The sequence below is a fragment of the Geotrypetes seraphini genome, chromosome 5 (assembly GCF_902459505.1).
Source record: "Geotrypetes seraphini chromosome 5, aGeoSer1.1, whole genome shotgun sequence".
Taxonomy (NCBI): domain Eukaryota; kingdom Metazoa; phylum Chordata; class Amphibia; order Gymnophiona; family Dermophiidae; genus Geotrypetes; species Geotrypetes seraphini.
The window spans coordinates 81,525,852-81,550,014 of NC_047088.1; the positions used below are offsets into that span (position 1 = coordinate 81,525,852).

The following is a 24,163-nucleotide window of genomic DNA, read 5'->3' on the forward strand; positions in this document are numbered from 1 at the left end:
GTTACTGAGGTTCTCTTTGTTGGTTTTAGCATTTTTATTATATTTTCCTTGTTTCCTCCCTTTAGCTACTAAGATGAGCAAGGACGCTCAGTCAGAGGTAAACCAGCTACATGTATTTTTTTTGTCAAATGGATGTAAAGGGTAAAGGACTTGATATAGGCTTTTTCTGTGTGGTTACAATCGAAATGGCTTGCATATTTTAGATAAGTACTTACTTTGTACATGGGGCAATGAAGTGTTAAGTGACTTGCCCAGAATCACAAGGAGCTGGAGTGGGAATTGAACTCACAACCTCGGGGTGCTAGTTCTTTTTATACGGGGCAGATGAGATGATATATCACATGCATGCGCCATTAAGGTGCATTAAAAGTAATTTTTATCACCTTTTTGGAAAATAAGGCTGACAGCAATTAACATTTTGTATGATATTGATTTGTGTTTGTAATGTGCATAAACTGTTCTTGCACATGAATAATCTCAGGAAGCCACATGTACAAATGTTTATGTACAAAACTGTTTATTGGTCAAAAGCATAATCGAAAACCACAAGAACAATAATACAGCATAGACCAAATTTTCAAAAACCATAAAAATCACCCCCTCCCACCCAAAAAAAAGAAAAGAAAGAAAAGAGGATATTTAACTATGAGTACATGTGAATGTACCTGGGGCACTTAAACATATCAGACTTGTTGAGAAGTCTGTTAAAATGGCTCTCCCAGTTATCAGAAAATAAACAAGTGGGTATATTGAGGTATGTTCCAAGCCAGATTTTTACTGTGGGTAAGATTCAAGACCTAACGCAGCAAGCGTTTTGGTACAATACACAGTACCTTCTTCAGAAGTCTTTAATAAAATAAATAATATACATTGTATCTTTATTGTCCCTCTAGATCTGCATAGAAATGGATAGGTTTACGCTCATGTGCCAGGAGGTGGAGACTGAGACTCTGACTTTTGGCATCAGTACAAGTGTGCTGTGCAGCCCCTCTTACAATCAGTCTTTTCTCAGTCTCCAGTAGGTGGAGTGGTCCGTTTGTGCAGTCTGTGCTGAGGTTTGTTAAGGCCTGTTGGATCTGGTTAGTGAATCTTTCTTGTCCCTTTGTCTGTCCAAACTGAGCTTGGGGGACCCTCTTGGGGTGTCACACTTGGAAGGGTCGAGTCCCTCCCCCCTTTTCCACCACCTCCCCAGGTTTTTCTGAATCTGAGGACCCTCAGGTATGCCTTGCCCTGACTACAGTTTAGAGCACCTGTGGGGTCTGCTTTTTCTTAATACAGCTGGTTGGCTGTGAGAAGAAATAAAAAGAGAAAATAAAAGACACAAGAAATAAAGGAGCGTTATATTAAAAATAAATTTTACAAAGAGTCCTGAGGCCACCGTTTTTACACAGTGTTGTTGTGCGTGGGTTTTTGGCACTTTCATTATGAGTGCTTAAAAAAGCAGAAAAAGTGCCCTTTTTGTGGGCACCGATCGGTGGATGCGGCTGGCAGGTGCACAAAATATTCCAGCTGCCTCGAGGGAGATCCGGCTTTGGGTGTCGACATACTGGGGTCTGCTTTGCACACGCATAGCTCGGCAGGGGGAGTGAGGGAGCGGAGGGCGCAGAGTTCATCTTCAGATTGCCCGTGATCCTGGTGGCTAAGACTTGACCCAGGCGCTCGTGGTACGCAGATCTGCTTCGTCTACTCGTGGCAGATTCTCTCCCACTGCCCCTGTCACCCGATCTTCTGTCTTAGGGTCCCATTCAAATGTTCGATCCGGGTCCCTTTTGTCTTACGGCTTGGTTCTTGAAAGGACTCGCCTGAGGAAGAAGGGATATTCAGATAAGATTATCTCCACTCTATTAGGGTCTTGGAGACTTTCATCCTCTTGTTTGATGTCTCTTTGAGGAGAGATGCTCTTCGCAGCAGGTTAAGCCCCTCCATGCTACTTTGCCTCATATCTTGTTGTTTCTGCAGGATGGCCTGGAGTGCGGCCTCACCTGGTCCTCTTTTAGGGTGTAGATTGCTGTCTTCCTTTCACTGTCTCTTGCATGGTTGGCGGTTGGCCTCTTCTCCGAATGTGATCAGATTCCCGAGAGCTGTGAAATTGCTCCGACCACCTGTTAGGCCTTCGGTTCCTGCCTGGAACCTCAATCTGATTTTCTCTGTGCTCGTTCATCTTCTGTTTGAGTCTCTCAGTTCCTATACATTGAAGGACCTTACCCTTAAGGCAGTCTTCCTGCTGGCCATTACTTCCGCGAGATGCGTGTCTGAACTGCAGGCTTTCTCTTGTAGCCGCCTTTCCTGGAGTTCTCTCGGTTATGTTGCAGCAGGTTCCCTCCTTTCTGCCGAAGGTGGTTTCGCCTTTTCATGTCAACCAGTCCTTGGTCCTCCCAGTCTTCGGTAGTCAGGAGGGCTCTGGAGCAGAGACAGTTGCACAAATTGGATGTCCGTAGGGTCCTTCACCCATATGTTCAGAGAACCCAGGAATTCCAGAAATCGAATTGTTTTTTTATCGTCTTAGCAGGTCCTTGTAAAGGGGATGGTGCTTCCAAAGTTACCATTGTGTGATGGATTAAGGAGCTATTGCTTTGGTATACCTTCTTCAAAAGAAGCCTGTTCCAGAATTTCTCAAAGCTCATTCTACTCGGGGTCAGGCAGCTTCTTGGGCAGTCTTCTCTTGTACCTCCGGTGGAGATCTGTAAAGCTGCAATTTGGTCTTCTCTCTATTCCTTTATGCGGCACTACCATATGGATGTTCAGGCGTGTCGAGGTGTGGTGTTCGGTGAGCGGGTTTTAGTGGCGGCCCTTCGGGGGTCTCACCCTTGATTGGTGCAGCTTTGGTATGTCCCATCTGTTTCTGTGCCAGTCTGGAGGGACTAAAAGAATGAAAATTAGCAGGTAAGGACCTAATTTCTCCTTCCAAAGATTCTTACATACAAAATCAAAAAATAACAATATAAATATATAAACTTCTGATAAAAGCATATATGAACACCAAATCAAAAAAAAATATCAAATAACATATTACAACAAGCATCATACTAGGCAGTAACCTAGTTGATACTGTTCCCTGATAAAACATTCCAAGCCTCCAAGGTTCATTTTCTAGCCCAGGATATAGCATCCTTTGGCAGGGTCTTTTTATCTATTTATTTATTCAATTTTCTATACCCAGGAGCACTCAGAATGGTTTACATGAGTTTATTCAGGTCCTCAAGCATTTTTCCCTGTTTATCCCACAGGCTCACAATCTATCTAAAGTACTTGGAGGGGGGGGGGGGTGGAGTTTCTAGATGTTGGTAGTCCTCTCAGATACTTCATTGAGCTAGCGGTGATGAGAAGTTCTTCAGAGGATACCTGTGAAGTGTGTAAGTTTGATTTTTTTAAATATATCTTTATTGATTTTTAATACTTTAACAGTGCAATACAACAAATTCAACGTATAATAATAATAATAATTTTATTTCTTGTATACCGCTATACCGTGAGGTTCAAAGCGGTTTACAGTATAGATACCATAAATATGCAATAAAAATAGAAAAAAATGAAAAAAGATACTTAGAAATTCCCTAACTATCCCGAAGGCTCACAATCTAGCTAAAACCCAAGAAAAATAATTATTAGATAAAGCAGATAGAATAGATAAAGACATAGATACAATATATCAGAGATTATTTCTGGATATGTTACATAGGAAATTATTTCTGATTACATTTCATAAGAAATAACGTTACATAGGAATTTCATAACATAATAAATTACATTTCATGGGAAAATTAATTCTGTTTACATTGCATAAAAGCATAATAATACAATAAGAGCACATTTAATTTTTGCATGTTCAAAATCAACCATTTTCCCCCACCCTCCCAATAATTATTCAATAAAACACAAAAACATATTACCATAAGAACCTTACCCTAATCTAAGTAATGATTTTTCCTATTCAAGTGTGAAAATTCAGAAATCACCTCTCACCCTTCCCTGGATATGTATCAAAATAAACAAAAAAACTGACTCCAATCAACACACAATTATTATCAATTATAATGAGATAATATAAGATGCTAATGGGCCCCATATCAACTTATGTAAATTGCCATGCCCCACATTCTCAGCATTCATTTTTTTCAAGTCTATAACTGGAGCAAAGACTTGCCCACTAGAACGAAAAATTTAAACGATCACAGTTCTTCCAATTTCGAGTGATCATCTGGATGGTTATACCAGTCATTATAAGGAAAAGACGACCTCTATATTGATCTAAAGGGGGCTTAACATGTAATATTGTGCCACAAATGACTACCTCATATGTTAGAGGAATTGATGATTCCAAAATGTTATTAATTTTACCCTATATTGACCTCCAAAAGCCAAGTATCAAAGGACAGAACAACAGATGATCCAGTGTCCCAATGTCTAAATGACAGTGTCAGCATCATTTAGACTTGGAACTATCTAACTTATTCAACCTAACAGGGGTTCAAAAAGATCTATGTAATAGAAAAAAACATGTTTGTTTCATAGATGCTGTAAGTGTGTAAGTTTTTGAGTTTGTTGGTCTCCTTGGTGAGTTCTAGACTATACCAGCCTTCTACCTCTTCTTCCATCTGTTGGTAGAAGATGGACACTACCCATTTGTTTCAACTAGTCTAGCTAGATTCAAGGAAAGGAAATTTAACAGGTTTGAATAAATTTCACCTTCTCGGCAGTTACTGTATACATTTATTGGCCCTATTTTTGTCCTGCCTTGCCTTTCTGTCTTCACTGATCTGATTTATCCTTTTGCTCAACTTAGGGGCATCAGGAAGTCCAGATGATGGCCTTAAAGGAAGCTGGTGTCAATGGGACAATGGAGAATGAAAAAGATGCTTCAGAAGGCTTTCAGTTCAGTGCTTCTCCCTCCCTTGAGGACATGTAAGGAAGAGGGGGAAAGCATTTAAGGTCAAATGTAGCAAGTTTATAAATCTCTCAAAGCTAATAAGTTCTAGTCCCAATCCTGGCACTGGCTGCAACTTTGGGGCAAGTCATTTTATTTCTGTGCTTCAGTGCTAATCTTTATCTCTGTATTTGCTGACTGGGAAGAAAAGGGGTATTAAGAACCCTTAAGGGTGGAGGGAAAGAGGAATGCAGTTGCATCCTGCTATGAATTCGTCTTTTAGTCTGGGCTATGATGCTGACCCTTGAGGAGATTTTGGCTTGAATACTGTACCAAGTTAATTTTTTTGTTTCTGAAGAATCGTAAGTAGAAAGGAGGGCAGGATCAATTGGGTAGGTCTCTTTCCCCCTTTTCTGTCTTATCAAAGTTTCAAGGTATAAGTTGCTCCACTCTCCATTAACTGCCAATGATGGGATAGTAAATAGAGATGTGTAAAACCTTACATTGGATCAAAGTAAGCGTGTTAACACAATACTGTTTTATAAAGTTTCAGGACTATATATAGATCCTTTTTCAAAATGTGACTACATTATATATGTGTCCATCTTTGGTTGATTTCTTGAGATATCACAGCATGTGAAAGATTTATGTGTAAATGGGGAATGCATTACATAATTCCTCTGGTTGTCCTCTTTCTGATTTATTTTTCTTCTTTCTCACTGGAGCTAGTCGGCAGCTGCAAGCAAAGTTCGCTGCAGAGAGGGACTGGGACCAGTATCATCAGCCACGCAACTTGCTGCTAGCACTGGTTGGGGAAGTTGGAGAAGTGGCTGAGCTTTTGTGAGTAACCAACACTTTTTTAAGAACCTGGTTCTCTGACTCTCTCTAAGAGTAACAGAATAAATGATGATTAATAATGACCAATTGGCTCATATAGTCTGTTCAGAAGAGATTTGTCCTCTCTGGTTCTCTATACTTTGGATACAGTTTTTTTCTGTAACAGTGGTACCCTCTAGTTTTACTCTTTACCTCTCATCCCTGTTCTTACTCTTATCTTCCATTATCAGTTCAAAGCATATCTAAATTATGTTTCAGTCTTGGTCTTTATTAGTAAACTATTTCAACCCATGTCTTTCCTGTTTTGATTTTTCATGATCATACACACTAAGGATCCTTCCATGTCTTTTCACCAAAAATTTGTAAGGATGTGTCTAAAATATGAAGCTTCTCCAAAGTCACTGAAATTTATTTTAACCATGGCTGCGCTAAACAGCACACCCCAATCTCCTTGGAAACCTGATGCAATTGTACCACTGGCAGGCATTTTTGTTTGGCTTTCTAAAAGTTTCATGTGACTGAGTAAATATTCAAGCCTCCTCCTTCATTTCTTTTACCTATTTCTTCCAACTTGCCCTTACTGTCTTTACTGCTGGTAGGCCATTCCAGGGATTCACTATTTTTCATGTTTTCTTTGTCCATTCCTCCCTACAACGACATGTAATATGGCCTCTTGTTCTTGAAATTCCTTTTCTATGGAACATTTTCCTTCCCTATATGAATCCAGTCCTATCAAATATCTGAATGTTTCTATTGTATTTCCTCCAGTAAGTATCTTTTGAGTGTCTTAAGTCCCTGCAGGCCCTGTGTTATTATTTTAGAAGGTCTTTTCAGAATCTCTTTTACCTCCAGAAATGAACAAAGTACTCAAGGGTGAGGGGGTCCTTACAAGTGATACATACTGTACTGTGGTAATATAGCCTTTTTATAATACCTCTATTTGTTCAACTTAAAAGAATCAGGGTTGGGGAGGAGGTGGGGTTGACACATAACACACATGGCAGGTAAATAATTTTTTTAATTTACTGTTTGATCCCATGCAGTCAGTGGAAGGGAGAAGTGGCCCCAGGGCTTCCAGGCTGGACAGCATCGGAGCGCGAATCCCTTGCACATGAACTAAGTGATGTCCTCATCTATTTGGTAGAGCTGGCTGAGAAATGTTGTGTGGACCTTCCAAAGGCTGTCCTTGCCAAGATGGCCATCAACGCCTGCAAGTACCCTGCCAGCAAAGTGCAGGGGTCAGCCAAGAAGTACACAGAGTACCAGGACTGAGAAACACATCCTTTTAGTCCAAGAGACCCCCTACCTGACTTTACAGCAGAGGCTATCATTACTCCATCTACAGTGGCTAGAACACTTTAAAGCAACTCTGTTGTGATGTCACATAGGAATGAGGGGTGGATCTACACAAATTCAACTTCTTGATGTAATATTTTGAGCTCTTGTTACTAGTGATGCATGTTAGAACCCATGGTCGAAGTTTTATTGGATATGTAATTGAGAGCAATCCAGTTTAAGTGAGCATCCCTTCATGAGAAACCCAATTGACAAATTATTCAGAGGCCAAGGCTAATGTAAACTTTTATTTTCAGGAAGGGAGAGAAAAAAGTGTTGGGACATTTTACATGGAAGTTTAGGAGAGCTGACAGAGACCGTGGTAGCCCGCCAAAATTATCTACAGTGATCAACATCTAGATTCTAGTATTTATAGGAAAAAAGTTATTATGCACTATCATGGGGCTATTCTTAGGTAGAAAGAAAGGGGAAGGGGGCTGTCATGTACCTTAAGAGAATCCAGCTTCTGGATTCTTGTGTTTGATACACCTCTGTTTCATTTTTAGTTGCCCTGTTCATTAATTTAACCCTTCCATATTTTTTTTTAACTTTACCAGTTATCTCCGAACTAGTTTGATGTTAGACTGGAAAATGTGATGTCTTACCTATGAATCTGTCTGGCATGATTTTCTGCTGTTTCAGAAGGTTGGGCTGGATGTCTTGCTGGTGTGTAGGGCACTCTCAATTTCCTGTTAGCAGGCAGGTCTTATGATAGAATCTGTTTCTGTATCCCTTTCCTTACTACTTTGAGGAACTATGATCAGACAATCCTAGAGGAGGCAGATTTTGTTGAGGTTATGCCTACCTCTCCCCTTTTTATTAATATTTTTTCTGAATCTCTCATCTGCCAGTCTTTAACTCCTCTTTAAAGAAGTAACATTTGTGGATGGGGATGGGGGGATAAGCCCCATTGTTTACTTCCAATTTAAAATTTGTTGTATCTCACTTCTTATATCGTTTAGTCCTAGCATCCTGGATAGTTGTTACATATTGCAGTTGTGTTCTTATTGTATGTAATAGTTTTCTACTGCTCTTTTTTATTTTTAAAATAAAAGTTCAGATGCTTTTTTCCTATAAACTCTCTAGCTCTCTGGACTTTAATTCTTTAGCGAGCAATTCTCTAGGTTGGCACCTCATTTTAGGCAACCCAGTGGAGCACACTGACCACTGACTCTACAACAGCCTGTGGGCCTTCATTGGCTGCAACCAATTATATCTGGTCTATGGCAGGTGTAAATGGCCACCCCTAAGTGTACTATGCAATGTGCATAACTGGTAATTTATCTACCGTATTTTTCGCTCCATAAGACACACTTTTTTCCACCCAAAAGTAGGTGGAAATCTTGGTGTGTCTTATGGAGCGAAGATGCAAAATTTGTACCCCCTACCCTCCAATACAGTTGCACAAACCCCACCGCCAGGCGCAGCTGCACCACCTTTTTGAACACCGTCTGCTCGCCGCTGCCACAGGACCACTTTTTTAAAACAAACACCCCACCCGCCGACACCACCGCCATCCATTTTTCAAGCAGCCTGGTGGTCCTGTACCTTTTTAATCATACCCCTTCTGTACCTTTTTTTTTTTTTATAAACCCCGTAACTTTTAAAATTCTTCCTTCCCTCTATCGACTGCTCCATACTATTTCAGGGCAGCAGGCACACAGGTCAGGACTAAGCTTTCTGCACTCCCGCTTGGACCCGTGCCGCTTTCTGAATGGCTGGTGGCAGTTCTCGTGGGACTCGCAAGAACTGCCTGCAGCCATTCAGAAAACAGCACGTGGCCAGGAGGAAACACGGAAAGCTCGTGCCTGACCTCCGCGCCCCTGACTTTGCGACTGCTGCCCGGAAATAGTACGGAGCTGTCGAGGGAGGGAAGGAAGAATTTTAAAAGGTACGGGGTAGTCTCATCTGCCTTGCTTGCCGTGGTTTGTTTTTTTTTCTTTCTTCGTTCCTTTTTCTTCCTCTATCTTTCTCTACTTCCTTTGTTTCCTAGTATGCAATTGGAGGGGGGCTTGGGGAGGTGGGGGGGGTTAGGCTGATTCTTTTAAGTTGAACAAATAGAGGTATTATAAAAAGGCTATATTACCACAGTACAGTATGTATCACTTGTAAGGACCCCCTCACCCTTGAGTACTTTGTTCATTTCTGGAGGTAAAAGAGATTCTGAAAAGACCTTCTAAAATAATAACACAGGGCCTGCAGGGACTTAAGAATATTCTTGACATTTCATGTTATTGGATGGATATCTTGTATTGTTTCCTCTGAAAGAGTGAATTGGGGGGATTGTTTTGAGGTCTTCTTTGCCATGTTGTTCCACGGGTAAAAATAAAAAATTGTGGAGCTGATGCGAGAGACAGGCTGTCTTTGCTTTTTGGGCAGTCCTGCAGTATCATGATGTATTATGTTTTCTTGGTGATGCCTGTTGTTCTCTTCCTCTGATTGCCATTGTTTGCCTATTTTTATCATGTGTTCTGCTTGTTTCTCTTGTTGACTCTCTAATAAACATGATAAAAAAAATAAAATAATAATAATAAATATATATGTAGGTTAAAAGGGGACCATCTATAGTATACAGTTATCACGAGTCATACTAAAACATATAGCTAGGATAGCCTTAAGAATATTACAACAAAGATACAGACAAAGGCTCTGTAACCCAAACCACCACAATCCTTATAACTTCACTACTTTGATAATACCAATGCCACAGTCTATGCTCTCCAATTTCATATAAATTGCTCTCCTAGCCAACATGTATTCCTCCATCCCAGTCATCACAAGCCAGGTTAGATATGATGACCTGGGCCTATCCTCACCACCACCCCCTCCCCAATACCCAAAAACCTCAAAATTGCACTAGCAAATGCAAGTTCTGTAAACAACAAAGACATTATACTAAATGATCTCCTCGCAGACAATAACTGGGACATCTTCCTAATACCGAAACCAGGCTTAAAGACAACGACAGAGCACTAGAAGTGGAGGTGTAGCTGCTATCATTTAAGTCTATCCTCAACCCAAGACTGATAGAAGCTATCACATTAGATGCACAAGAGTGCTTTATCTTGGTGGGTCATAAAAGAGATCTAACCTTCGCCTTGATATACAGAGCACTGCACTCTCCAATGGCCATCCTAGATGACCTACTACTCATCCTTAGCAATCTGGTCATCACATACAACCGGATCATCATACTTAGAGACTTTAACTTTGCAAGCTACCCAAATGAGACTGGATCCCCAGCAGACTTCATCAACTCACTCTCAGACCTAGGTCTCCAGCAAATGGTCTCTTCATTGACCCACTCAGCAGGGCACATCCTAGACCTAATCTTTATTTGAAAAGATACTTTGCTCACCACAGGAACTCCTGACTGTACCACCAGACCAGTACCTTGGTCTGATCACCATTTGATCATATTCAACCAAATGTACACAACAAATCAACCATCAACCAGGAAGCAAACCCAACATAAGAAGATATACAACAACGACGCTATCAATTTAGAGGATCCCTCCACAGGCCTTTCCAACCTCACGGGAACATTAAAACCCAATTCTGAATCTGTTGATGAGGCTGCTAAGGACTGGCACACTTAGGTAAAAACCCTATACGAAGGGCTAGCGCCAATCAAAGAAATTAAATACTAGCCCTGAAAATACTCCTCCCCCTGGTTTACCAACAACTTAAGAACCAAGAAAAGAGAACTAAGAAAAGCGAAAAGGAAATGGTACCAAATCCAAGCTTAACAGTGACAAGTCCAAATGGAAGGAACTGCATGAAGAATATAAAAAAGCCACCCTAGAGGCAAAAAGATATACTACTTCCAACAACTATTAAAGCCCCCCAATAGATCAACAAACCTTTTTGATCTAACAAAAAAGATACATCACAAGGAGACAACCGATGCCTTAACATCGAACTCGACAGTGAAACACTCTGACTACTTTGCTGACAAAATAGACAAAATACGGTCTCACCTCAACTCCGCCATGCTACAGACATCATCCCCCTTGACTCAGACATCATAATAAAAAACTACAACTGGGAACCTAACTCACTTCAAGACTGTATCCTACGATGACATCACCAAAATACAAGACACTATGCGCCCTTCTGGCTCCTTCCTAGACACCCTGTCCATCACATCTCCTAGTGGCTGTCAAAAGATGTCTTTGTAAACATCATCCTTCATCTCATCAACACCTCTCTACAAACAGGCATAGTACCCGCAAACTGGAAATCAGCAGTCATCAGCCCAATCTTGAAAAACCCCACACTCGACCCTAACGTACCCGGCAACTTTAGACCTGTGTCCAACCTACCCTTTGTCTCAAGATTCTGCTCTTTTTTTTTTTTAAATGAACACAGATGTGCGTGTGCTACACACTCACAATATCTGAATTTGTGTCCCCATTTTAAAAAAGCTGCAATTATTGTCTCACCAAATAGGTGATGACTTGATTGAATACAAAGATTTCTGCCAACTAAGGCCTCCTTTTATGAAACTGAAATAGCAGTTTCTAGCACGGGGAGCCGCGCTGAATGGCCTGCACAGCTCCCATAGCTCATTGAGTTCCTATGATGTCGGGAGCAGTGTAGGCCATTCATCGCGGCTCCCCGCACTAGAAACTGCTATCGCAGTTTTGTAAAAAAGGGGGTTAGTTAACAAACATATACTGGCATTGTTCTATAGCTAGATGGTAAAATCATATAGGAAATTTGTTAGGAATGTTGATCAGTATAATACTGCCTAATTTTGCTACTACTACTTTTCTTGTCTATAGCGCTGCTAGATATACATAGCACTGTACATGAAAACAGTAGAGTTTATAATCTAATCAAACACACAAACAGGACAATTAGGGGGTTAGGGAGTTTCTCAGGCTTGGGAGTTAAGAGTTAGCTCTTCATCAGATTTGCTCTATTTGTTCACTCCTTTAGCTTAACTCTATTTGGACTTTTATACATTCTCTAGTTCTTTCAAAGTTTGTCTATTGCAATTCCATTCTCACTGATCTTCCAAACTATCGGCTTCACTGATTACAATTAGTTCAAAATACTGCAGTTCAACTACTCTACCGTTGCTCTAAATTTGACCATATTACACCTCTTTTAAAGGCAGAGCATATTCTTCTGTTTCTTATCGGATCCCATTTAAATACAATATTCTCTCCTTTCAAATTTTATTCACTGGTCTTTCATCTTTTCTATTTAGTTTCTTAGTTCAATATTCCCTGCTGAGAACTCTTTGGTCTTCATGTCAGTACTTACTGACTCTTCCTTCAGGCAACTATTTCTAGATGTTCACAGAAATTCCTCTTTCTCAATTATGGCCCCACTCTCTGGAACTCTCTTCCCCTATATCTTCGCGCTGAAAGTTCTTTTCTAAGATTCAAAGCTCAATTAAAAGTCTATTATTATTTTTCACAGGCATACAGGCCCGGATTCTGTAACTGGCGCTGTTGTTAGCGGCCACCTTAAAAGCGACCGCTGATCGCAGGTCAATCACGTGACAGCACCGAGTACAAAATCAATGATAAGAAACGAAAAGTGTCAAGAAAAGTGTAGAAAAACTTAAGTTTTATGGCTCCACATCATTCTCTTTTTGGTTGGGCTGAAAACTTTTCAGCGGCCCCTTGTACTGAGGAGCTGCAGATTGAATGTTCTTGTAAGTGAACGAGGAGTTTCAAACTGTATGTAGAAATGGATAGGAAGCCAATGAAGTGACTTGAGGAGTGGGGTGATGATGTGATGTGAGTATAGCGACTCTGGTGGAATATGTCATACAATTCAAGTAACCTCTCAATACGAGGGGGGTGCTAAAAAGTTCTCAGCTCAACCATCCAACGTTCTAAATTCTGAACATTATTTTGTCACTCTAGTGCAGGGGTCCCCAAAGTCCCTCCTTGAGGGTCGAATCCAGTTGGGTTTTCAGGATTTCCCCAATGAATATGCATCGAAAGCAGTGCATGCACATAGATCTCATGCATATTCATTGGGGAAATCCTGAAAACCTGACTGGATTCGACTTTGGGGACCCCTGCTCTAGCTGAATAGTGTTATTTCGTTAAGTGCCAATTTTTGCAGAAACAAAATTCTGAGTTTTGACATTGTTTCAGAGTATTGATTGAACCATATCAACATTATTCTTTTCTTAGTTGGGCTGAGAACTTTTCAGCACCCCCTTGTAAATGTACAGTAGTGCACCATGAAATCAGCAGTGCTGGTGGACTAGTAGGAATGAAGGGCAGCTATTTACAGAGCAGTATGAAGCAGAAAACCTATTTAATAAAAAGTAGCTCAGGTCGTCTGGGTTAGTTGAATCAGCTTAATTGGAATGTCAGACTAATCCCAGCATGCTGTGTGGCACAGTGGGTGGCTCTTTAAGCCTATCCTTGCTGCGCATGTCTAGGAGCAGATTGGGTTCTGCTCTTTGTCAATATTTGCTGTTTGTTTTAAACAGTAGGCGCTGAGGTTACTTTTTTGGCAAGGGGGAAAAAAAAATAAGGTGATCCTGTTCTATTACTATTACTCTGGGGAGTTGTATAAGCTTGCTTTTAATTTACGGAGCCAAGAAAGCTATGGATATGCCAGACATTAGAATATTTGAATTGTGCAGGAGCCCTTCACTCTAAGGATTGGGGCATTAGGGACTCTGGTGTTTAATTTCCAAATAGCAGTGAGTCATTGTGAACAACCTTCTGAAGCCTTTCTTTTTGCCATGCAGGCCTCTGCATAGGAGGAAACGAGGGTCTGTCTACAGTGAATTTTACCAGAACTTCAGTCACTTCACTCAAAACAAAGTACAATGCCTGATCAGGTAATCCTCTTCCCTGTCTAATGTACTTGCTAAAGATGGTCTGAAAGTGAAGCGTATGTTGAACATAGAGTTTAAAACTGAAAACTTGGATAAAGGCAGAATATAAATTGTAATAAATGCAATGAAAACCAGCAAAGTGAGAGGCTTCTACCCTCTCCGTTTTCAGATACACGCAGTTTGTATATTTTTACTTCAAAATAGGTGGAACTGTGTTTGGATATTTTTATTAATTTCAAGGCAAAACATAAGGTTATGTTCTTGTATGGCAGTCCATTATAGCTTTGTGAAAAGTTATGTTCCATGCACCCCACAACCTCTAATGCTTCCTAGAACATCTCTGAAAACCCAGATACCTACCTCCCGATACTCGTATTTATTGATACCTAGCTGGCTGGGAATAACTCACTAGGGTGCTCCAAAATAATTAACACATTTTGTTTGTCCACAAGGCTAATTTTATTCCTTTCTATTCCTATAAAAATGAAAAACACAAAATTTTATTTTAAACAAAGTTTAGGGGTCGTTGTTGTTTTTAAAACACCACTAAGCTTAACAGTATATTGTAAATAATCAACGGTCTATGACATAAGAGCCACCTTTGATGCAGAAGCAAACATTTTTTGGTGGCTGACCACTAGCCGAAGAACAAATTGCTTCTGTTCTTCATCTTTTGTCAAAGTATCGTATTTTTCAATGAGGTTTATCCCTTGTTCTACTGCATCATTAACAGTTAGTTTGGATGCCCAATTAAAAAGTTCCTTGAAAACTGGATCGTTGGTCCATTGTGTGGGATGTTTCTTCAGGAATATTTTTGCTTTTGTTGATCCTCCTTCAATCAAGAGATTAAAAAAATGACTGTATTCTCTGTGTTACAAGACTTTCAAAGGTCATGGGTTCTATTTAATTTATACCTATGAGATGTCATGAAATGTCTGGCACTGGTGGATGCTGTAAGTTTTGCACCATATGTAGCTTTGTTTCTGGTGCAATTCTGTCATCAAAAAATGCAAGTGCTCCTAGGTGCTTGGACAGAAATCAACCTTCTGTCTTATCACCGCAGCATTTGACTTGGTGGACCATGACATCCTGCTACAAATACTAGATACAATAGGAATCACAGGTAAGGTACACACATGGTTTCAAGGTTTCCTACAATCTAAGACATACAGAGTAAAGACAAACAAAGAAAAATCAGAACCATGGTTCAACCCCAAGGATTACCATTATCCCCAACACTCTTCAATCTTTACATTGCATCCCTCGGTACCTGCCTAGACAAATTAGGCATAACCTCCTATAGCTATGCAGATGATATTACCATTCTCCTTCCTTTTGATCAACCAACCCCCTCCATGAGAGACACACTACACAGAACACTAGAAACAATGGCAACATGGATGAAAGATCACAAACTAAAACTGAACCCAGACAAAACAAAATTCATACTTCTCGAAAAAAATAAAACACCAACCATAACAAACTTAGTAATAAACTCAATCACATACCCCTTTCAACCCACTCTAAAACTTCTCTGATGATAGACAGATGCTGTACCATGCAGCCACAAATCAACAAAACAATACAGAAATCAATCGCGATCATGAGAAACCTAAGGCAAGTTTGAAAATTCTTCGACAGAAAACAATTCCAGCTCATGGTCCAGTCCCTAGTCCTAGGTCTTCTAGACCACTGTTCTTCAACCGCCGGTCCGCAGGAAATTTCTGCCGGTTCATGCAGGGCCGGCGAGATTGATTAACTTCAATTTCCTGCCAGTCTGCGCAGGGCCGGCAAGATCGAGATATTTTCAGCTGGTCTGCGCTAGGCAGGAGAGATCATGGGGAGCCTCCGACAGTGGCTTTCTCCCTTCTCTGCAGCTGTCCTTACTTACCAGCACAGCGATTCAGGAAGGCAGCCTTGGGGCTTTTGCTGAGTCGCGGCCGTCTCTGATGATGCAACTTCCTCTTTCTTCAGAGGCGGCATGACCCAACAAAGGACCCGAGGCTGTCTTCCTGAATCACTGCGCTGGCAAGTAAGGAGAGCTGCTGGGAGGGGAGAAAGCCACTATTGGAGTCTGGGAAGCTGCTGGGTAAGGGAAAAAAGGTATAGCTGCTACTGGAGAGTGAGAAGGAGAGATGCTGCTGGGAGGGGAGGAGGGAAAGGAGTCTGGGAAGCTTCTGGACAAGGGAAAAAAAGGGACAGCTGCTACTGGACCTGGAGGGAAGGAGAAGGAGAGATACTGCTGGGAGGGGAGGAAGGGAAGAGAGTTACTGCTGGACAGGTGGAGGAGGGAAGGGAGAAGGCAAAAAGGAAGGAAACAGCTGGCAGGTAGATTAGAGGAGGGGAAGGGGAGAGACAGGCATGAGAAAGTAGAGAGATTGATGATGGGAAGGGGTGAGCAGAAAAATAAGCAGAGAGGGACAATGATGGTAGATCTATTGTAGGAGAGATAAAAATGAAGAGAGCAGTGAAGCTGGAATGAATCATGTAAAAAGGAGAAAGGGGGTGCAAGCTGGATGGAAAGGGGAGAGGGGCATAGAAAGAAGACAGATACCATATAGAAGGGGGAGAGGACAGACAGTGGATGGAAGGGGCAGATGCTGGATTGAAGAGACAGAGAGGGCAGACGCTGGAAGGAAGAGAACATAAGAATATAAGAATTGCCATGTCCGGATCAGACCCTAGGTCCATCAAGTCTGGCGACCCGCACACGCGGAGGCCCCGCCAGGTGTACCCTGGCATAGTTTTGGTCCCCATATCACTCTAAGCTTCTCAAAGGAGATGTGCATCTAATTTACCCTTACCCGTATCAATTTATGCCACTCATAAGGAGATGTACATCTAGCTTACCCTTAAATCCTAGAACGGTGGATTCCGCAATTACCTCTTCTGGGAGAGCATTCCCGGTGTCCACCACTCGTTGTGTGATGCAGAACTTCCTGATATTTGTCCTAAACTTGTCCCCCCCTAGCTTCAGTCCATGTCCTCTTGTCCGTGTCACATTGGACATTGTAAATAATTTTTTTTCCTGCTCTATTTTGTCAATTCCTTTCAGTATTTTGAAAGTCTCGATCATATCCCCTCGCAGTCTCCTCTTCTCAAGAGAGAACAATCCCAGTTTCTTAAGTCATTCCTCGTATTCCAAGTTCTCCATACCTTTTATTAGCTTTGTTGCTTGTCTCTGCACCCTCTCCAGCAGATTTATATCCTTCTTTAGGTATGGAGACTAATGTTGGACATAGTATTCCAAGTATGGTCTGACCATTGCTCTATAAAGCGGCATTATTACTTTCTCCGATCTACTCGTGATTCCCTTCTTCATTATGCCTAGCATTCTATTTGCGTTTTTTGTTGCCGCCGCGCATTGCACCAACGGCTTCAGAGTCCTATTAATTAGTACACCCAGGTCCTTTTCCTGTTCAGTTTTTCCCAGAGTTGCACCTGACATACTATACTTGTGTTCCTTATTCTTTCTGCCTAAGTGCATCACTTTGCATTTTTCCACATTAAACTTCATCTGCCATTTATCTGCCTATTTCTCCAATCGACTCAAGTCGCTCTGGAGTTCCTCGCTGTCCTTCTGTGATTTGATTGCTCGGCATAGCTTTGTGTCATCTGCAAACTTGATGATCTCACTGGATGTTCCATCCTCTAGGTCTTTATTGAAAATATTAAATAAGATGGGCCCAAGTATCGAGCCCTGGGGCATACCGCTAGTCACATTCTCCCAGTCTGAGAACTTCCCATTTATTCCCACTCTCTGCCTTCTGTTCTCCAGCCATTTGCCTATCCATCTTAGTATATCTCCTTCTATTCCATGGCCTTGTAGTTTCCTGAGAAGTCTTACATGTGGAACCTGGTCGAACGCTTTCTGAAAATCCAAGTATATAATATCCACCGGTTCTCCATTATCAATTTGTCTGTTCACTGTCTCAAAAAATTGAAGTAGGTTCGTCAAACATGACTTCCCTTTCCTGAATCCATGTTGACTGGCTCTCATCAAGTCGTGTGTGTCTAAGTGCCGGATTATGCTATCCTTGATCAGCGCCTCAACCATCTTCCCAGGGACTGACATGAAACTCACGTCTATAGTTGCCTGGCACTCCTCTCGATCCTTTTTTAAATATCGGCGTGACGTTCGCTATCTTCCAGTCGTCCGGTATCTGTCCTGTTTTGATTGACAGGTTAGCAAGTTTTTGCAATAGTTCTCCGATTTCCACTTTTAACTCTTTCAAGACTCTCAGATGAATTCCATCTGGTCCAGGAGATTTGTCACTTTTGAGTTTGTCGATCTGGTGGTAAATCTGGTCTAAGTCCACTTCTACTGTGGTGAGGCTGTCTTCTGTTACTCCTTTGAACACTTTCACTTCTTCTGGAATTGTTGCAGCGTCCTCCTTCGTGAAGAAAGACGCAAAGAAGGAATTTAGTCTGTCTGCAATTTGTTTGCCTTCCTTGATGTACCCTTTCCTTCCCTGGTCGTCCAGCGGTCCCACCACCTCTTTTGCGGGTTTTCTCCCTTTCACGTACCTAAAGAAGGGCTTGAAGTTTTTGGCCTCCTGCGCTATTTTCTCCTTATAGTCCTTTTTGGCATCCTTCACTTCCCTGTGACATTTCTTCTGATCATCTTTGTGTTTGTTCCAAGTTTTGGTTGTTTTTGTGGGTTTTCCATGTTTTAAAGGAGTCCTTCTTTTCTTTTATGGCTTCCTTCACCTCTTTAGTAAGGCACGCCGGCTCTCTTTTGCCTTTGGTTTACTTTGCTTTGGACATCCGCGGAATGTAGAGGCTTTGTGCTTCCGTGATAGTATTTTTCAGAAGGGACCATGCCTGTTCTACCATTTTGACTTTGCCCATCTTTTTCATGATTCGTTGTTTCACCATGGCTCTCATGCTATCGTATCTTCCCCTTTTAAAGTTTAAAGTCATGGTTGAGGTTTTAGTACCTTTCCCCTTCCCGACATTGAGTTTGAAGTTGATCATGTTGTGATCGCTCGTCCCCAGCGGGACCGTGACTTCTACTTCCTTTGCCGGCCCCGTAATGCCATTTAGGACCAAGTCCAAGGTGACGTTTCCTCATGTCGACTCTCCCACCAATTGTTCCAGGAAGCAGTCCCCTAGCACTTCCAGGAACTTTGCCTCTTTGCCACAGTTAGAGGTTCCCAGGTCCCAGTCTATCCCCGGGAAATTGAAATCCCCAAAGATTACGACATTACCTGTCTTACATTCGTGTTTAATTTCTTCTATCATTTCCGAGTCTGTCTCCTCCCTCTGTCCTGGCGGTCGGTAGTAAAGGCCAATTTTTGTGTCAGCACCATTGTGTCTGGGAATTTTTATCCGTCTTTCTCTTCCATCATAGTCTCTCTCACAGATTCTATTCCTTCCCAAACATATAGGGCAATACCTCCACCTTTCTGCCCCACAAGATTTGACAAGGTTGATTTTTTGTTTTTTGCATACTACCTTGGACCACCCTAAAGATTCTTTACTGGATATCTGCCGATATTCAGTGGCAGATAGCCAGCTATCTCTCGCTGAATATCTGGCTCATTGGATTGGACTGGTAACTGGCTATATCATGCTACATAGCTGGTCACTGCCAATATTCAGCCACTGGCCAGCTAAATCTAGTGGTCAGGTAGACCCGTCTAAAAAGTAGGTCTATCTTTCACCATTTGCCAGCTGTCCAGCCTCTAAATATCAGTGCTGGTAGCCAGATAAAGGCAGGAAGAGAGGGAGGGGTGAAGAGACCTCTACGAGGAAGCAGAGAGGAGATATTTGAAGTACGGTTTACATTGGAGTGAGGAAGAAATCTTTGAGTTTGAACAAGCTATTGATTGTCAATAGAGTATATCGTCTCGAAAAGAAGAGCCTTTAGTTTCTTTCGAAATCCGAGATAGCAGGGTTCAGTTTTGATGGTTATCGGGAGGCTGTTATAGGTTTTTGCCCGATGTAGGTGATGAATGAGTTGAATGTACACCTGTACTTTATTCCTTAGGGGATGGGAGGATCAGAAGAAGTTTCTTGATATTTCTGGTTAAATTGGACAAAGAATTGATGAAAAGGTTTATGAGAGGTTTAGCTAAGCTTGCATGCAAGATTATGCATGACACTTTGAATTTAATGCATGCAGTGATTGGTAGCCAGTGAAGCCTTTTGAAATAGGGCGATATGGAGTCAAATTTTTTCAGCTTAGAGATTAGCTGCATTGCTGTGTTTTGAATCAGTTGTAGTTTTGGATGAGGGTGGTGTTTATGCCTGCATAAAGTGAGTTACAGTAGTCCAGTTGAGACAGTACTAGCATTTGTGTCAGTATTGAAAAGTGGTGACTATGGAAGAAGGGTCTGACCTGTTGGAGCTGTCTCATACTATAGGTTTTCTTTCATAAGTTGGAGATCTGGGGTTCACAGGAGAGGGTAGAGTCTAGTATGACCCTGAGTATTTTGGAGGTTTTGTTGATATCTAGTTTGGTTCCAGAGGGCAGGGTAAATGGTTGTAGGGAATGTTTATAGGGAACTGTGAAACCATAGTACTTTTGTTTTTGCTGTGTTCAGTTTGAGCTTTTTGTGCATGGCCCTCTGAGGGATGTCATTGGAGTTGCATTTAATGGGGATGAGAAGAAGTATGTCGTCTGTATATGATAGGAGGCTCTCATTGTTATTTAAAGTAATATTGCCTAGGGAATTTTTGAAAAGGTTGTAGAGTATGGGAGAGAGGAGGAATCCTTGGGGAACACCACAGAATGCTTGCCAGCTTTGCAAGAATTCCTTGTCTTTCTGGACAAGGTAGTTTCTATTCTCTAGGAAATCTTTGAGCCAGTTGTATACTGTGCCCACTATGCCTATTTTATTGAGTATGTTTAGGTGCATTTGGTGGTTGACAGAGTCAAATGCTGCTGAAATATCGAATTAGAGGAGGATGGTTTGATATCCTTTGCTTAGTGCTTGCTTTACTTTGGTAGTTAAGATTAGCAAAAGCAGTTCCGTGCTGTGTTGTGGGCGAAATCCGAACTGTGTATGATGAAGGCAGGAGTAGTTTTCGATATAGGTTACTTACATGTGTTTCTAAAATGTTGGTGAGTATTGGGATGCCAGCTATAAGCCTGTAATTTGTAGGATTTGTTAGATCTGCTTTTGGTGTCTTGGGAATAGGGGTGAGCACAATTTGACCCATTTGGGGCAGAAGTTGGCTGTGGTGTAGCAAATTGTTCAGAAAGTGAGTGATCCAAGCAATGATGTGATTCGGGGCATTAGCAAATAACCAGCTGGGCATTTGTAAAGGGTGCTGCTGCAGGAGGAGATTTTCTTTAGTAGTTTAGCTGTGTCATAATTTTCTAATGGTATAAATGTGCTCCAGATTTGGTCAGCAGCACAGGGGTCGGAAGTCATCTGTGGTGGAGTGAACTGGATGAGTTTGATTCTGAGTCCGTTGAGATTGGGTTGGTGAGCACTGTTGAAGTTTGGGGCATGAATTCTACGGTTCAGACCAGCTTCCTATTTTGGGGAATAAGGAGTTCCCACTGGGTTGGGACAACAAGGTATTCTGTAGATCAGTGGTCTCCAACTCAAACCCTTTGCAGGGCCACATTTTGGATTTGTAGGTACTTGGAAGGCCTCGGAAAAAAAAGTTTATGTCTTATTAAAGAAATGACAATTTTGCATGAGGTAAAACTCTTTACGGTTTATAAATCTTTCCTTATGGCTAAGTCTTAATAATAATATTGTAATTTATAGCTAAAGACATATGGTCAAGAAACTGTTTTATTTTACTTTTGTGATCAAAATAGTACCTGGCGGGCCGCAAGTTTGAGACCACTGCTGTAGATGGACTAATTGTGGGTATACTATTTTGGAGGATTTTTGGGACCCTGCACATACCTTGATAGCCCTGTCTGCTGTCACTGGGATGGGGGGATAGATTTGCTTACTGCCAACTTAAGCACTACATTAGATCTCTAGATCAGAGTATTTATTATTTAGTTATATATATACCATTTATATCCTAAGTGGTTTACATTCAGGTACTTTATCATATTTTTCTATCTGTCCCGGTGGGCTCAAATTCTAGCTAGTGTACCTGGGGCAATGAGGGGATTAAGTGACTTGCCCAGAGTCACAAGGAGTAACAAGGGATTTGAACCCACAATCTCAGGGTGCTAAGGCTGTAGTTCTGACCACTGCACCACACACTCCCAGTTTATGCTTGGGGCTCGGGAGGTGATTTACTAATTTTTTCAGGGTGAGGGTATTACTATTTCAGAAGCACACAAACTACTTCGTTTTTTGCTACCTCCCAGAGACTGTGGGGATCTGAGAGTTCATGGGGAGAAATGTGGGCTTGGACTCTTGGGATGTTCAGGATAGTTTAATCTTCCCCACCCCAAACTCCTTTTGTATCATTTATGTCAGTGTATTTGCCACAACTCTGTCTCTACCCCGCTCTTCTTTTATTTTTTTTATTCTAATATTTTATATTAGATACATGTCGATGGTCGGTATATCAAATTACTAATAAACTTGGAAACTCATGGATATAAAAATGGATGCTATGCTTTGTATAATTATCTTTCTTTATTGTACTGTTGTGCAATCCTTAATAAAATTGTTGAAACCTAAAACTGTGCTGAGCTTCAGTGCACAGTTCATTCATGCATATGCTACACAAATTTTTACTCCTGATAGTGATTTGCATGCTATTAGTTACCTGTAGCATTGCAATAAAATACACACAGATATATGCCACCGTTTTCAGCATTTTGTGAAAGTCTTTCTTTCTTTTTGTCCTTTTCTATTTTTCTGACAGTGCATGGGTGGATACCTCATACCTCTGTCTGCAGTATCTGCTTTCAAAAGTTGGCATAGGTGCAAAGAATAAAGGCAGTAGACCATTACAAAGATGGTAAGTGTATTCACATCTACCTTATCAACATTCTCAGGATAGGTGCTTGGCAATTTATACAGGAAGTTGTTGGGGGTGGTGGAGAACTGAGGAGAGAAATGTTGGTAAGGGTAGAACTGAGGATGAGAGGAGATACAGGACTAAAAGTGAGTTGAAGAGAGCAGCAGGTGGGGTGCCTGAAGGGGTAAGATGTCCAACTGATTTACAGAGAAAGGAGGATAGGCAAAGGTGTAGTTTGGGGTGGGTATGGAAAGGGCCACCAAAATATGGCAGGGGCTAATGCTAACATGGTTCTTATTTCCTCTCCCCCCCAATATAACTTAACTACCCTTTACCCCTTCCCCTGAAAATTAGCCACAAATACTTATGAGAGGTGAGACACAGGGGCAGAAAGAAAAGGGATGAGATGCTGTTGAGAGTCAGACAAGGGAATAAGAAAACTTCCTGGGAAGCACGTAGAAAAGGAAGACAAGAGGTAGAAAATGAGAGAGAATGTGAGGAAGAACAGAAGGGGTAGGAGAGAGAAGGCTGAGACAAGAAACTGAGGCCCAGATGCACAAAGCTCCAACAGTATGGTAAAAAATAATGTGGTGGGAGCGAAATTTTTTTTTTTTACTGGCGATGCTCAGCATAATAATATGCAAATTATATGCATGCTATTCGTGCAGAGAATCGCTGGTAAAAGGGGGAGGAACTGTGCCTGGCACTTGCTCAGAAGATCTCAAATGCTAGGCACAGCTCCTTTCTCCTGTCGGGCTGCTCTCCTTGCCCTGATCCAATTCAGCCGCAGGACTTCCCAAAGCCATCAGTGGCTTTGGGGCTTCCCCTACCTGCTCTATTTGTGATTTTATCAACAGTTGTACACAATATTGTCCTTTTTCACACTTCAATAAAAAGATTTAAATATAAATTCATTAGGGCTCCTTTTACGAAGGTGCGCTAGTGTTTTTAGCGCACGCACACAATTAGCATGTGCTATAGTGTGCGCTAGCCGAAAAACTATCGCCTGCTTAAAAGGAGGCGGTAGCAGCTAGCGCGTGCGGCATTTTAGCGTGCGCTAAAATCGCTAGCACACCTTTGTAAAAGGAGCCCTTAGTGTTTGAGGCTTGTGCAAATGAGGATAGAGTCTGTGAGGACAGGGCGAGGTTGGCGATGGGGGCCTTAGGCGCTTGGGCCAATCAGGCCCTAGGATTCTGTGGGTTGAGCAGGGGAGGGGCGGGCCCACCTCATTTGGACGGAGGCGGGCCTGATGGCCGGATGTGCGAGGAGCCATCCGGTCCAACTTGAAAGTAAGACCAAGGGGGGTTCCGGGGTGGGGGGGTTTGTTAGGGGGGTCCGGCAGGAGGGGTTGGGCACCATCCTGCTGGCGATCTTAGGGGGGTGGCATTGGGGGGACCAGCAGGAGGGGTTGGGTA

General features: G+C 41.8%; 2 protein-coding genes across 6 annotated transcripts in view; both read left to right on the forward strand.

Annotated features, from left to right (window-relative positions):
* The first annotated feature begins 75 nt into the window (after positions 1–75).
* Positions 76–24,163, forward strand: part of LOC117360749 (zinc finger protein 2 homolog) — a 73,115-nt gene continuing 49,027 nt past the window's right edge. For 3 of the 5 annotated variants that reach the window (XM_033945048.1, XM_033945044.1, XM_033945047.1), the window contains exons 1-5: positions 76–97; positions 4,784–4,902; positions 5,590–5,704; positions 13,767–13,859; positions 22,653–22,748. In XM_033945048.1, the coding sequence (XP_033800939.1) occupies positions 22,746–22,748 (3 nt within the window). In that variant the 5' untranslated portion in view covers positions 76–97; positions 4,784–4,902; positions 5,590–5,704; positions 13,767–13,859; positions 22,653–22,745. Of the gene's footprint in view, positions 98–4,783; positions 4,903–5,589; positions 5,705–13,442; positions 13,548–13,766; positions 13,860–22,652; positions 22,749–24,163 lie in introns of those variants that run through there. The other 2 variants (XM_033945045.1, XM_033945046.1) reach the window with 2 other exon arrangements.
* On the forward strand, positions 4,805–6,973 carry DCTPP1 (dCTP pyrophosphatase 1). Its single transcript, XM_033944005.1, has 3 exons — positions 4,805–4,902; positions 5,594–5,704; positions 6,745–6,973. Exons 1-3 carry the CDS (start codon positions 4,805–4,807, stop codon positions 6,971–6,973), a joined length of 438 nt encoding a protein of 145 aa, XP_033799896.1.

What these genes read in the sequence shown, in the direction of transcription:
- DCTPP1 (XM_033944005.1), top strand. Translation starts at nt 4,805, where the DNA reads ATGGCCTTAAAGGAAGCTGGTGTCAATGGGACAATGGAGAATGAAAAA. An exon ending in TCTCCCTCCCTTGAGGACAT is followed by an intron (nt 4,903 to 5,593) that starts GTAAGGAAGAGG and finishes CACTGGAGCTAG; the next exon opens with TCGGCAGCTGCAAGCAAAGT. An exon ending in GGAGAAGTGGCTGAGCTTTT is followed by an intron (nt 5,705 to 6,744) that starts GTGAGTAACCAA and finishes GATCCCATGCAG; the next exon opens with TCAGTGGAAGGGAGAAGTGG.